This window comes from Seriola lalandi, unplaced genomic scaffold, assembly GCF_002814215.2.
Source record: "Seriola lalandi dorsalis isolate HSWRI2012SDOR001 ecotype SW California unplaced genomic scaffold, Sedor1 jcf7180002054358, whole genome shotgun sequence".
Lineage (NCBI taxonomy): Eukaryota > Metazoa > Chordata > Actinopteri > Carangiformes > Carangidae > Seriola > Seriola lalandi.
Window position 1 is genome coordinate 181,841 of NW_019524911.1, and position 16,095 is coordinate 197,935.

Consider the following 16,095-nt stretch of genomic DNA (forward strand, 5'->3'; position numbering starts at 1 on the left):
GTAGGAGACATTGGAGTAAGTACTAAGGAATAAATCTATTCAATAAGACAAAGTGCAAGAAGATCAGGTACCGAGGTGAACAGTGAGCGTGAGCATCTGTTCATTTTCTGAGACATCTGGTCTCACATATCTCGTCAACACAAAGTCTAATAACTTTAATCGTGTTTCTGAGAAAGATAACTGATGTGAACTGATGCGAGTGTGAGACGAACAGGAGGCAGAATTAGACCAAACCATCTGTCCGATTGTACAGGTGTGTGTCGGGTGGACGTGACACAGGTGGAGAATAGTTTCCATATCTGATGAGGAGTCACTGGGGATCCTGATTATTTTTCTTTTCATTTATTTATCTATTTTTTTCCTCATGTGACACTGAACTGAGGTTGAGGTGGATGGTGTGTCAGTATCACTATATTATCATTGATTTTCTAAAATCCCAGCACTGAACTGTGACTGCTGAGCTCTCCGTCACTCTCAGAGTAATGAACTGCTGTCGTAGTAAATCAGGAGTTAAACACATGCAGACTGCAGCCATAAATATATTGAGAAGTCAAAGTGCGCATTTGTGTTGCACCATATTCTGAGTAAATCTGTTCTCGATTCATTCATTTACGTGCAGAGTCTCAGTGTCTCTGATTTTCACCTAAAACCAGATTCCAAGTTCCTAAAGCAGCGGCCGATATAAAACCTTTGAGACTGATCTGAAATTATTAACATCAGTGGTTTTAATTAAGACAGAAGAAAAGCAAACAAAGACGCTCACTGTTCCTCGGGGATCCTCTCCACCGCCCTGAGGGATTGTGGGTAGCAGACGTAGCTGGCCAGTGCCTGCATTAGAGAGTCTTTGATATCTGTGAGGAAGACAGCAGAGAAACCCACAACACTTAGACCCATTAAACACTTAAACCATCAGATACAGGACAGATTCCAGAGATGCATTTAAAGACGCTCTGATAAATAATAATAATAAAAGAATTATTATCTGTAGAGCACTTTGCAAAAAGTCGCCCCAAATGTGTGTGTGTACAGCGTGTGTGTGTTTTACCTGTTCCAACTATGCGTGGATCTGCAAAGTGCTTAGCAAGGATAGCAGCTAGTTGAGTCAATGTTTCTTCGTAGCCTGAAGGGATAAAAAAAAAAAGAAGTTCTGCTTACGAAGAGAAAACACGTTCATCACTCTGATCTTCAGCTGACAGCAAACATCAGCGTCAACCTGGACTTCACTTCAGCGCACACTGAAGAGCTGACACGACACACTGTCTGTGACACACAAGTGATGACGACGCTGGACACACCGGTGCGAGAGTGTGCTTCATGAATCTGTAGCAGCTGCTGTAAACCGCTGCTCTGCTGTTTTCTTGTCTTTACTTCCTGGTTCAGACACTGCTTTTAAGCTTTGCCTCTGATGTGAGACTGACATTAGTTCCTTCATACAGAAACATGATTTTACATCACACTTCCTGTAGCTTTAAAGAGCAGAATCATAAAATTAAACACTGATTCTAACGTGTGACAGATTTAATGAATGTAACACGGCGACACTTTGCTCTTCACAGAAACATGACCTGTTTTTTTTTTACCTGGCAGTTCCTCCATGCTGTTTGCGGGGCTGAAGTAGTTCTTAAGGGCGCTGTATGCATTCATGGCGACATTGAGGTAGAACTCTGGAGCAAAGGCGAACAAGGAGCCGGTGTTGTCGGCGTGTTCAATGGTGCGAATACAAACGCACAGCAGCCAGTACACATCCAACATCTTCTCCTGTATGGACACACACAGATGGGGAGAGTGAGACGAATCACTGAACGCTTTAGAAATGACAGGAATCAACGAGGCAAACACCAAAACACTGGATCAGGAAGCTGGATCACCTTGGAGTAGATGGTGGCATTGATCCAGGCCAGTCTCCTGCTGAGGTGGTTCAGCTTCTCTGCAAACACCTTCTGGCTTTTCTGGAGCTCCTCCAGGATGTCAGGTCTCTGCGGGAAACAACATGCAGAAAGATGTTTACTCAGCCCGTCACAAATTACTGTCAGGGTGCAATTTTTCAGTTTAACAGGACACCTGTGCCCGGCTCCCACCAGGGCCGAGACACTAACGGAGAGGTAGTGGCGTTAAGCTGTGTACTTGTGTGTGTTTGCGTATCACACCCAACTGCAGCTGCTGTGAAGAAAAGCAGGTTACTGAAGGAAACAGAAAGGTAAAGCTGTGTGGGAAATAACATGTTTGTGCAGGAGCTTTCTTCTCTTAGTGTTGGATTGTTAGTGTGGGGCTACAAACCAAGGTCTTACAGATAAGGAGGCAGGGAAAAGCAGAAGAGAACTACCCAAATCAAGTTCTAGTCAAGGATGAAGGAAGTGAGACAAAGACACACGTAACATTAGCTAGGTAAGAACAGGTGACAATAACTGATGAGGTTTGATGCCGTGGTCAGTGTGTGGTGATAAATCTGATGCAGCACGTTTGTATAGATGTCCCCTCCCTCCTCCCTGCACAGGAATACTTGAAAACACACATTACATCAGACAAATCATTTCAGCTCCTGGTGACGCTGCTTTTCTTCCGGTCTATTGAATCGAAACCTGTGTGTGGTCTTTCAGTGCGGCGGGACAGACACAGTTTTGGCAAGTCTGTGTGTTCTCCATGACTGTGAGGAGACGGTGCAGACGGAAAAGTATGTGGAAGCTGATTTGACTGTCGGCACAGAGCTCAGCGTGTATCCTCACCTCCCTACGTCACTACAAGAATATTAATATTTGCGGCTGTGAAGATGATATTCCCTTTGATACTGATTGAAATTCATGCTCTGCTGGGTTTCATATTCCACCTGCTTCCTCACTGAGCACCTCCATAGGTCTCCCTCCTATCACTGTGTTAGAGGTATTAATATCATAAATCCACTGAAAGCTCTGACAGGTTAGGAATAACCTGCGGCCTGGCAACTTTCTGAAAACCTCTTTCCACCATCCTAAAAGGAACAGGAAATTTTGGCATCAAAAATATCTACAGACTCTTCTCTAGTGTGGAGTGCGTTGTTCTAAATCAAAGCAACACAGTGCAGAGTTAATTACAATTATTACAATTTGCATAATGATAGAAGTGGCTGGCTCTGTTGCACACTCACTGCATTATTGTGATAAGACAATGCAATACACAAATACACGTCTGTTTCATAACCAACACCTGGACTCTGCAAAGAACCACCATCTCACCTGTTTTCTTCCCCCGGAGCCCTGCAGATATATTTATTGGTTCACTCTGTACTTGTAAATAAATGACTGCAGAACCGACTCCTCCACTCATGATGCTGTTAAGCTGCTGGTGACACTTGTGCCCCGCATGATGCTAATGAGACAAGCCACTAGAACTGGCTGACAGGAGCGGTGACTGGAGCACAGCCAATTATCTTCGAATGAGCACAGACAAAGCAAAAGATGCGATTGTAACCGGTTCACACAACCATCGGCAAATAGTTTATATAGTGGCTGATACTGAAGAGAAAGGCACTTAACCTTGACAATCCCCAGAGAAATTAAATCATGAAAGAAATGAATGGGAACCATTACTGAGCGTGACTGACCCGTGTGGGGCATCGAGCGATCTTCTCCTCCGTGTCCTTCAGAGCCACGGCGTATTCGTGCACGTCGTCTGACACCACCACCATCTGGAGGGAAACAAGACAAACACTCATGAAGGGCCGACAGATTCTCCTCGTTTGGATCTTTTACCAGCGTTTATTATTTAGCTTTATTTACATGTGACAATGACTAAACTTAAATATGTAGAAAAATGTGCTTGATTTTTTTTTCTGTACCTGTCGACAAGAAGTTTCACAATGTTAAGAAAATAAAATACATTTTTATTCAGTTTTATTTCACAACCTTTTGTCATTGAGAGACTTCCTGAACATTTCTTGTGATTCAGAGTCTGTAAAACAAAGTCTTCGGACTCTCTGTTAAACTCTCTTATCACCAGTCGTCTGCTTGCTAACAGAACCACAGCTCTTCTCGTTTAGTTTCAGGAGTTTCTCGACCTTCTTGAGAGACAGTCATGTGTTTACAGAGATTTTAGTGAGAAAACAAACGTGTCAGAAACGAAGACTGCAGAATAAATCTGCAGAATAAACGCCTCCTCCCAACAGTCATGCGGACCAATGATGACCAATACAGAGGCAGGCACAGAGTATATATTACCTATATCATAAAAAACATAAAACTCACAACACTGAGCGGCACATTTCCAAACAGTGCAATCATCGCACAGCATTACGGCGCTATAAAGCCTGCGACCACCTGCAGCACTTTTGGGTTGTATTTTTAAATTAGAAACAGGACGAGACAATAAGGGAGAGGTCGAGAGGCCGAGCTGTCAGGAAGGACAATCTCTGTTCCAGTAGCAAACAAGAATCTGGGAGGATTACTGGGAGATGAGATGGGAAATAAAAAGGGGTGAAACGATCATGGAAGAATATAGATAGAGCAGGAAGGAGGGAAAGGAGGGACTGACGTAAAAGAAATAATAATTAATTTATCTGGTTGCAAAAATCCTAAAATATTGGTTCGTATTTAATCACCAGAAAGACATTCACATAAAAGAGCATGAATGTCACACACAAACACAAAATGTTTTTCAGCCGGTCTGTTGAGACTCCTCCAGGTGGAGGAATACACTTCTGCCACCTGTGACTATGCCTGTTTCTATTTTATCTAAGAGAGCAACGCCACATTGAGCTTCAACAGCAGTCCAACCAGGCTTCACACGTCCAGGCACCTTTAAATCCTTCCTGTCATGTCCTGCCTCTTAGATCTCCCGGGTCGGGTCTTTCATCTGTTCCACCGAGTCCAGACTCAAGTTCAGGCTTCAGACCAGCGTTTCCAAAATTAGCAGCTTTCTCACTAAACTTGGTGACAAAGGCATCCAGCTGTCTGTCTGATAAAGAGCATTGCTAACATCTGTCAGTGACTCGTTCACCCAAGAGAGCCAGAGCCACATGAGAGCACAATCAGCAGCCAACCACTGAAGACTGTTTACAAGAGTGGAGGAGTTATCATGACTGAGTTTATTCAAGAGTCTGAATCCACAGTCTGTACAACAGCCTCCATGAAACGATTTGAAATTAAAAGGAGGGTTTAAAGCACTGAGGCACTGATGGTAAAGTGAGGATCTTTTCAAAAGTAAAACCACCAACAGTTTTTATTTCTCAGTGAACTTCATAAAAAGATATTTCCCCTCGGTGCACCCGAGACAGTTTTTCAGATATCATTATTTCTGGCCTCACGTTTGTGGTCGTCCATCAACTTTTCAGTCTGAGCAGATATTCTTCAAAAACACTCTGGACCTCGCTGAAACTCAAAACAGCAGCACTTTGGCATCACTGACTCATCTTGATACACACACTAGCTACAACAAATGACCGCTCCGTCTTTTTTTCCACAAACTTGTTTCCAATTCTCATTTTCAAGTCAACAACACTGCTTCCATATAAAAAGGTTTATGGGATTTATATCAGGAGAGCGTGGCGGATGAGACAGCAGCAGCTTCCTTCTGCACTTCAATAATCCCCGAGACAGTTTATGATAAAAGTGACGGCGCTGAAGAATCTAAAGCAGCAGGTGAGGGTCAGAGCAGCAGAGAGTAAGCAGTGGAACAAGGTGGAGAAAGTAGAGATATGATTTACGGAGTAGATGCATGTGACACAGTCAAACAGACTGAGAAATTTACTGTTTCTTTCTTTCTACAGTTGAGTTTTAATCTTTTCTGTCTTTTTTCTTTTCAAACCAGCTTTCCTTCCTGACTAAATGTAAAAGTTTGCTGATTAAACACTGAAATTCTTACAGAAGTAAAAGTCAGAGTTCTCATTGTGCAAAATACCCCAATTCAGAGAGTTATATTTATCATATATTCATGCATTAGTGTGCACATGTAAGCAGGATTTTAATGGTGTCATGGTGGAGCTAATGTGCACAAAATCTATTGGGGAGTTCAATTAAAATCAATGTTCACATATATATATATATATATATATATATATATATATACTAATGTATATATAGAAATAGGTCAAGCATTATGAACCTTTGCTCTAACAAATTGATTTAACTAATTGATTTAACTAATTGATTTAACTAATTGAATACTCCTGGCCCATATAATTACCTGGAAACCAACCGGTCACTGCAGCTGGCAGATAAATGTTATATATGTCGCTGTGAAATGTGGGAGTACACGTGTAAAGTGCCTCAAATGGAAAAGAAGAAGTAGCTCAAAATTATATTATAAGTACAGTACTTGTGTTTAAATGTTATTTATGTTATTTAATTGTCACTTTTCAGAATATATAGTATTAAAGGTTCTATTACACAATGTTTACACAGGAATCAGTGATTTACAGCACGTGGCTCTGAGATGTCGTATCTTTAGACTTCTCTTCATCTACTGTAAAATAAATACTTGCTTTCGCACTTGGCTCAAATTCCAGCTCATCACTTATTCAGTAGATGCAGCAGCTGTAAGAAGGAGAATATTTGGAAAGCCTCACTGTTATTGTGACTGAATGTATTCACCACAGTTAGCACGCAGCAGATGACGTAATGACTTCACAGTCACATTTCAGAGTTTATCCAGCCGCAGACACAGCCTCCATGCGAAGGTCACATTCTTACATGTGAATAAAATATGCAGCATTAACCTTTTGTGTTTATATCCTGACAGATGCTCACTTCACATAATATGCTCCTCCAGCCTGGGTTTAAATACAATGCTGTCAAGGAACGAGCAGAGAGACTCATTTTCAGAGGCAGAATCTCTAATTTATGTGAAGCCCCGTGGTACACAATCAAAACACCGGGCCTCACATCCACATTATATCTGCCTGGGCTAAACTACACTGGCTGACCTCACACACTTCATAGGCGGTTTCATCTGAATGTCACAGCCTGCTCAGTAGCGCAGCCACAACCAACTGGCAAACAGCTCGTACAGTGGCAGAGAGTCAGTGAATGACCTGGTCTTCTGCTTTAACTGCTCGTAAATCGTGATCTCAGTCACAAATACAGACAAACAAAGTGTCCTTAAGGTAATATCACGCAAACAATTTTAATATTTTATGTCTTTGTTGAACACAGCCATTAAACATTCGCAGTGCCGGTGGAAAAAGTAAGCGGACCCTTGGATTTAATAACTCAAACTGTTGTTCTGTGACACCGTGAAGCTCAGCGGCTTCAGCTTAGAGACAAATCACAACAAAGAGAAAACTCACCTTTCCCAGCTGCTGATGAACGCTCAGGTTGTACATCATCACGATCCCATCAACTATCTCCAACAGGGACTTGTCTGCTATTGCCTGATCGGGCTCCTCCAGCGGTCGCCCCAGCAACAGGCCGTCGTTACCATGGCTTCCCTCGACTTCAGGTAGAACAGAAGAGAAACGAACAAGAAAAAGTTGACAGAAGTTGTAGAGTACTGGTTACACTGCATATGATCCACAACAGGAAGAGGGTCCACTCAACCTCTCAGCAGAGAAGAGCTTCATGCCAAACTCCTCAGATATACAGTACATGTCTCGACAGCAGTTGATGGCAGCTGTTACCATGGATACCAAACTAAAGATCAGACGTAGTTGAATCCACTTTTTTTGTTTACATGATTCGGACAATCAGTCTCTGACTGTCTTATAATATCATGAAGCATTCATCTGATTTTGAAATGTAAAACTAAAATAAAAAGAAATTAAATAATCTTAATGCAAATTTGATATTAGGTTCATAATATCAAATTCTCTTCTTACAGATATCAAAACTTCAAATAAGACACAGAAACCTAAATATCATCTGTTCAGTCAGTGTAATGTTTAGTTACTCACTGTCCTCCTCCGTCCTCTGCTCCACAGCGAGGGTGCGAACCTTCACTTTCTCAGGCTGAGTGAGGGGTCGTCTGGGGGTCATGAGACTGACGGCAGCCGTGCTCAGGAACCGGTTGGCCCGACCCAAAGTGGGAGAGCTCAACCAGCTGGGCCTCGCGAGAGCTCCACCCATCGCTGCTGCACCAAACGGCCTCTGATGTTAAAAACAATGAAATAACACGAACTATCAGGAAGGATAATGAGTCAATATTAAGACGTATAAGACGCTCTCCCTGATCAAATGATAATGTTTATGCCTGAGTTATAATCCTGAAGATTTTTGATTCTTATTCTAATTAGCCTTGTTGGTTGACAGATGTTTACTGGTTTTTGTATGATTTATTATTTGTTGATCATTTTTTTTGCAATTAGAAGAAAGAAGTTGCCTAATGATACAGTACGGACACAAACCTGTGCTGCTCCGCTCTCCTCATCCTCGTCCAGGTCGTCCATAGACGAGGCCTGGATCTCTGCGGGGTCGATGATGATGTTGGCTTTGCTGGCCAGGTCATCTGGTAGATTAAAGAAAAGACATTTATCATATTAAAGCAACGCCTCAGTTTGATTCAAAGTTTTTATTTCCGTGCAAGAGAAGGGAAAGGGAGAATCTGACTTATTCTGAGCCACGATTGCATCATTGCATCAAAAAAACACAAACTGAACATGAAAGAAAAAACATCAAAAGAAGAAGAACAGACAAAACAGTTATCACTTTGATTAGTTCACTGTTCAACTCTTACGTCAAAAATACATCCCTGTTTCCTGTCAGACGTCATGTTCAGTCCTGACACATGAGACAGACCGACAACAGATTTTACTTCATCTGAGTAAAAACCCATTTTCTTGATTTGTTGTTGTCAAGTTCTACTAAACATATCACAAAAGATATTCAGCCTAAGGAGTAAAACAACCAGGACTCTTCCTAGAGCTGGCTGACCAAGAACCTCATGGTCACTCTGGCTGAGCTCCAGAGATCCTGTGTGGAGACATGAGAAACTTCCAGAAGGAAAAACATCACTGCAGCACTATTTATAAAAAAGCTCCTAAAGGACCCTCGGACTGTGAGAAAGGAGAGTCTCTGATCTTGTGAAAACCAAATTGAAGTGTTTGGCCTAAAATCTAAGCATAACTTCTGAGGGAAAACCAGGCACCACTCATCATCTGCTCAATACCATCCCAACGGTGAAGCATGTGATGGCAGCATCAGCTGTGGGAGACAGGTCAGGGTTGAGGGAAAGCTGAACAGATCAAAGTAAAGAGATATCCTTAATGAAAACTGGGCTGAAGGTTCATGTTCCAACAGAACATTGACTCTAAGCACAAACAAGACAACACAGGAGTGACTCTGTAAATGTCCTTGAGTGGCTCAGCCAGGACCCGGACTTGAACCCAAAGGAACATCTCTGGAGACCTTTTTGTGTGACATTTTGTGTCAACTAACGAATCAATGCTACAGCTCTCAAACTATCAATAAAGAAACACCAACGCAAGTACTACTGAGATCCTAAAACACAAACCAAATTCAATCAAAAAGCCAGTAAACCCCCTCTGCTGATAAACCCTGCCTTGTTTATTTCCTTCCTCTCATGTGTACTTTATGCAGATGGAAAGCCTGCCTGGCATTCAATCAAATTGATCAGTGAGCTGATCAATAAATGGGGTCAACCTTAGTTAACAACAGATGACACAACATCATAAGAGCTGCTAGCAGGTGATGAATAGCCCAGTGATTTATAGAGTTAAATGATGGGGGTGTTAATCAAGCCTTGATTAAATGCAGGTAGAGAAGTGCAGGCTGGACACGAATACTGATGAGAGAAGGAAGGAAAAAAATGAGGGACTGAGGGAAAGAGAGAGAAGGAGAGCAGAGAGAGTGGAGAGAGGAGGTGGAGAAAAAATAGAGAAATGATACATCACAAAAAGAGAAAGTGGAGGGGCTGAGAGTGAACGATAAGTGGGAGGAAACAGAGAAGATGACCTGAAGAAATGAAATGACAATAAAGTGTGTGTACACACACCAACACACTGACAGACACTGACACTCACCGACACACACTGACAGACACCAAAACACTGACACACACCAAAACACTGACACACACCAAAACAAAGACACACACTGACACTCGCTGATACTCACTACCAAGCACCAACAGGCACCAACACATACTACGAAGAATTGACGTCTACTACTTTCTACTAACATGTGTAGACAGAGCAGTAACAGGCCGGTCAGACATGACTATGAGCTGGTGGGTTCATCAGTCTAGAAGAGGGACCAGGTCAAAAAGTCTTCACAAACACCATGTACTCTTCAGAGAAACAATCTCACCACTACAGAGTCATATAAACAGCCTCTGACCCGCTGCTAAGAGCCAGGCTAACTGCTCTCTGATTGAGCAGACCGGTGTCACAACACTGAGTCATGGGGCAGTGAGTATTATTGTCTCACTCTCTTCAAATCATTAGATGATAAGAAAGAAAGTCACACCTCCCCAGAGAATGTGAAAGGTATTGTGTGTCTCTAAAAGCTTCTATTTCTGAATCAGGACAATAATCTTTTTCTATATCAGCAGCAACCAACAGACAACAACTCATAGAGTCACTTGCAAGAGAGTCACAACCAAGTCCTTGACGTAACGGAGGGGGCTTCTTCATTGTGGACTGCAACTTTTGAGTCAGTAATGAGGAGACTGGACTGTTCCTCATGAAACACTCTATTTAATGACCTCCTAAACTCTGCTGGAGTCACAATACAATGCACATAAACTTTTTGAGGTGCTGGTCACAGCCTGTCAGAGCTTCAGAAGTGTGGTCTGAGTTTTACTGAAGGGCTCTCTTCATGAGGAACAGACCTCTGAACACATCTCAGTGATAATCACATGGAACATTTTAAAAGGTTGTACTTATGTATTTACAATCACACCTGCACATGCTTTTCTTAAATGTGAAAATGTATAATGTATGTCTGTGAATTATCTGTGTGTCCACGTTAATGCCTGTGGATTAATGCATGTCTTACTATGTACAAACTGTATATGTCTATTTTTGTACACAGGTCTCTCTTGAAAAAGAAATCCCAATTTCAATGAGACACACACACAAATAATGCCAGTAGACACGCTTTAAATTTGATCCAAATCACTGCAGACACACTATTCTAACATATCAATACATTATAGATACGTCGCTGCCAGATCTCAGAGGTTATTACCACGTATCTAGACCCTGATCCTTCAAATACCATCCTCAGCTAATCTAAATCAACAGGGAATCTGACTTCAGATCAGTGAAACTTTCCCAGTAGAAAACTTTTAATTGCCTCAAGACACATACTTTCTACATGACAACCAATAATTAAGTAGCTTTTAGCTTGAAATTAGAAGATAAATGAACACCTTTGCAATATTTAACAGGATCACATCTGTGTATGTGACCTAGACAGTCTACAACCATGCTATGATAAATCAGCTGCAACACAAAAAAGACTCAAAACTTCCACAAAGACACACAAAACATCCACACACGACAATACCACTTGCAGTGTCTGGGTCTGGGAGGTTTGGTGGGGTATTTTACTTGTCTATGCCATTGTCATCTAATCCATCCAGGCCAGGCAGATTAGATTAACCAATTAAAAACATCAATCTATTAATTTACATTTTGGCAAAAATCATGTCCATTATGAGCGGATGAGTCTCCTCACAGTCAAATTTATAGCTAACTTTACTGTCTCCGGCAGGCAAGAAAAATATTCGAGACCTTTGTAAATTACATTTCAGACTTTATAATAGCCTCTAAGGGCTTTTCTGAAGGAACTGAACCCAATGCTTTTTAGGACTTTCAGATACCCACACACACACACACACACACACACACACACACAGACTGACAACTCCATCTCTAAAAATATGTTTATGACAGCTTAAATAAACCTGATGGTGAGCAGTCTTTGTTGTCTTCAGCTGTTAAGTTTTTTCTCCATTAAGATGAGTGACGTTTGAAGGACATGTGAAACATCAGCCCCCCTCATCACTAATCTAAATAAAACTGAAGAACGGCTCTACTCTCAGGAAAAATCGAAATGAATGAGCCGCTGCAGCAGATAATTGATTCCAGCCGTCCCACTCAGTCTTCTCTGGCAGTGAATGAACAGCAGATTGCTCGTACAGTGAGTCTGCGGAGGGAATATCAATCCACATTACACACCTGTCTCCCACATCTGCTGACGACAACAAGAAAACTCAGTGCGCACTTCGACAAACACAGCAGAGCTTCTGTATGGAAACATTCACCCAGTGAGGTTTACTGTTTGTATTTTTTCTCAGTTTTAATATTTGTACGGCTTCCGGTCTCCTGGGGAAACCTGACTGCCTCAAGATATTTTTTTTACACTACCAGATCGTTCAGTTAATTAGAAGATCAGGGGAAAACCATTTGTTTTGCTCTGTTATGACATGTTAACTGTTGTTATGCACTGCTAGTGCTAGGTGTAAGTTATTTAGCGCTGCAGTGAACAACTTATTAATGCAAAGGATATGAATGAGTAAATTCCGGTAATTTGAGATTAATGTTTTCATCTGTGCGCTCTTGGTCAGTAGCAGAATTCATTACACATGAATCATTTTGAATAACTTCATCTTAAATATATAATTCAGTGTACAGTGGTTTACTGTAAGCATTTAAGAAGTAATTGAAAATATATAAAAAAAAATTAAAAAAAAACCTAAACACACAACAAAATAAATGCAAAAACATGAATTTTTCTGAAGGTACTGAATTGTATGTACACACTAAGAACCAGTACATGTCTGTTACTGTGTTTCTAATACACACAAAGCAATTCCTCCCTCTAGTGGAGCTCGGTGAGACCAAGCAGGAAACCCGTCTGCAGGGATCAGTGAGATCAGCTCTCCTCCTGAAGGTCAGAGCCACACATGCCTCTTTTAAAGCTTTAACTCATCTATCAGTCAATGTCAAAAGTTTAACTGCAGGTAAGAGAGGGTGTGTAAAAGCAACCAACCAATCAGAATACAACTACAAACCAACAAACCAACAAACCAACCAACCAACCAAACAATCAGAATACGTCTATACAGCTACTGTTTATATTATGCATGCATGGGATTCATGTTGTAATTGTTTTAATCTGTTGGACAGAAAATCGTTTTAAGTCCTTTGCAGCTTTTATATTGTTTAACTACCGAAATCCTTTTTAAAATTCATACCAACAACGTACCAACCTTTGAGTGTTTTCTTTAAGTGGGAGAGGAGCCCCCCCAGTCTCTGCAGGTCAAAGTAGTCCACCTTCCCGTTGTAGAAGAGTTGGGGAGGGACATAGGCCTCTGGAAAAAGAGGAGATAGCAGAGAAGAGTAGGAGGTAAGATAAGTGATTTGTAAAGAACCAAAGCAGTGTGTTTGTTTGGGACAAACAGGACAGAGGTGATGGCGGGAGAGCGAAGAGAAAGATCAGAGGGGTGACATGAGGGGGAAGGAGGGAAATTCAAAGTGCAGATATAAACAGAAAAAGGCAGAAGGGCAATGAGCAGAACATAAAACAGAGGCCAAGAGGTGGAGATAATGGGTGTCAGGGGAGCGAGGGCAGAGCAGAGAGAGCGAGCACATTAACAACCTTCATTATCATCCAAGAGCAGAAAATGTACAAAGAGCTTCATCGACCTCGTCCTTATTTTCAGTGATTATAAGACCGTCCCCAGAGGGGAGGAGCAGACATGAGGAAAACGCAAACAGAAAGGGCGCGCGCACACACACACACACACACACACACACACTTAATCTGTATACATGCACAACAGGCAGTTATGGATTTTATGGCAATATCCCCCATTAAAACGCCCTGGTCTTCACAGAGGGGATAAAGGACTAATGTGTGTCGCAGGAAGAAGCTTTGAGAAGAAGAGGCTGTTACTGAGGAGGGTTTAACTTTATCCGTTAGACATTAATACAGGCACGTACTGTCTTTGTTTAAAACACAGTCTGGTTAAAGTGAATGAACTTACTTCCTTAGTATGTTGCATTTAAAACACAAGTGCACCAAGTGCACATATTGGACAGATGATAATTTTCTTTCTTCGTCTACATTATTTCTTTGACTGAGAAATTACAGTAGCTATGAAAAGTATTCACCTACCTACTGGGGAAGTTTACAAAATAGATTTGATCAACATTAAAAGGCCCTTTACAAAGTAATCTAAATTAATTACAAAGACGAAAGGCAAAATATATGCTAGCATAAGTATGCACCACCTACTAAATCATCAGTGGTCAGTTTCACACTTGTGCACCACATTAATAAAGCCGAGCGCTGCTCTGTGTTGTACCTTCACTGCTGACGCTGCCTGGACTCTTCCTGTTCCCTTCGTCCCAGCACGCTCTCACAGCCGTGATGAGGCGGTGGAGGAAACACACCATGTACTCCGGAGGACACAGAGCTGTCGGGTGCTGCGGACACACACAAAACACACACTTTTATCTTCATGGAGAAAAACTAAAACAAAAACTGAAGCTGGAATAGTTTAAAAAAAACTCCCATCACCTCATCACTTGACATTTACCTCACAGGTGCTGTTACATTTAATCGTCCAGAGCTGAGCAGCGTTTACTCCTCTGGGCTGGTTTATTAAAAGTCAGTGTGAACAAGAACCGGACCAGCACTCAAAGACAATAGATCTGTTTTTTTACTGGTCCAGACCAACTGAACTGAAGCAACAGGTGTGAACGAGACCTCAGGGACAGACAACTGAATTATTACAAACATGATCAGGGTGGAAATTAAATATCAGTTTCCATCACTGATTAATCTGCCTGTTATTTCTGAGATTAATTATTGGTCTATAAAATTTCTGTTGAAGTCCTCAAACATCTTGCTTTGTGCAAAACCCAAACAGATTCACTTTACTGTTTATTCAATAACAGAATAATCAGAAGAAAAAAAAAAAATCACATTTCAGAAGAATTAATCAACTAAATCATTTCAGTTCTAAAAATATTTGATGCAAATAAATCAAACATAAAAAAATCAACAATCTAGCCTGTTCCATAGCCTTTGTTACCTCCCACCTTGATTGACAGATACTGTGTTTTAAAATACACTGGAGTACCTGTCAGTCAAGATGAGACTGACCCGTTTGTGCTTTATAACATCCAAATAAAAGCTGCCTACGGTTTCCTCTCTGCTGCTGAACTTGTGCTCACCCCTCTGTTGCTGGCGTTTTCCTGGAGGAATTTTCTGAACTTGTTGAGGAAAATGTAGCGAGAGGCTTCTCCCTGAAAGACACACAGAGAAAACTGATCAGATAATAGAGATGATATCGTCAAAGAACGTCCCCATAGGCTGTACGCAGACAGAAACAACACACACAGCACACACTATGTGACTACTGAGCTAAAGGGAGTTTGTCATAGACTGTGAGACTGTTTCCTGTGCTGCTGCAGTGTCTGTCTGATCTTGAACATGAATTACACAAACTAACCACTGATGACGAGGTAAAAATGATCAAACACAGCCGAAAAAGAAACAACATCTTAGAAGAGGGCAGTTGTAGAATAAGTTTGAGATGCAAAGATCAACGTGGTAGAAGGTAAATTATAAAAAGCGTCTATAAAGGAACATGTTTAGCCTTTGCCTTAGAGGCCAGAATACAGAAAAGAACCGTAACTCATCTCACACTTAAAGTCAACTGCACTGGCTCTGCTGTTACGACCTTTCAACTGACATGAACTGAATTTAAAACCCAGATATCAAACTGAATCCACTGGTTTTATCTAAACTGGGGACGACGTAAGTCAAACATGATCCATCTGTAACATGCGAGTTATCGTGACACCTGAGAATATGACAGAGAGGTTAGTGTTTGTCTGATTTAAATAATTAATGGAGTCACCTCCACTGTCCCACACTTGTAACATGCAGACAGCTCTCCTCTCAGTGTGCAGACACATGTATTCCTCCTGCTGCTGTGTGATGACTACAGCTATTTAATAAATTCAAAGTAAACTCAAACAGGAAACAGAAAACAGAGCAAAACCTCAACAACACACAACAGTTGTACAGTCTTTAGTTCACAAACACACACAGAATCTTATTTTTTCATGAAAAATTAATAAAAAATCCCAGGAAACATCTGGATCTCAGTTTCTGCACACTCTCCCATGTTGCCCATTTATCACTGTATTGT

The 16,095-nt window shown here is 41.4% G+C and overlaps 1 protein-coding gene across 1 annotated transcript in view; it reads right to left on the minus strand.

Moving 5' to 3' along the window:
• Positions 1 to 16,095, minus strand: part of rnf123 (ring finger protein 123) — a 121,821-nt gene that overhangs the window by 95,006 nt on the left and 10,720 nt on the right. Inside the window, exons 17-27 of the mRNA XM_087174504.1 lie at positions 15,113 to 15,184; positions 14,239 to 14,359; positions 13,141 to 13,242; positions 8,309 to 8,409; positions 7,859 to 8,051; positions 7,256 to 7,401; positions 3,578 to 3,661; positions 1,869 to 1,976; positions 1,581 to 1,758; positions 1,046 to 1,120; positions 764 to 851 (exon numbers count right to left, since the gene is read on the minus strand). Coding sequence (XP_087030630.1) covers positions 764 to 851; positions 1,046 to 1,120; positions 1,581 to 1,758; positions 1,869 to 1,976; positions 3,578 to 3,661; positions 7,256 to 7,401; positions 7,859 to 8,051; positions 8,309 to 8,409; positions 13,141 to 13,242; positions 14,239 to 14,359; positions 15,113 to 15,184 — 1,268 coding nt within the window. The remainder of the gene's footprint in view (positions 1 to 763; positions 852 to 1,045; positions 1,121 to 1,580; positions 1,759 to 1,868; positions 1,977 to 3,577; positions 3,662 to 7,255; positions 7,402 to 7,858; positions 8,052 to 8,308; positions 8,410 to 13,140; positions 13,243 to 14,238; positions 14,360 to 15,112; positions 15,185 to 16,095) is intronic.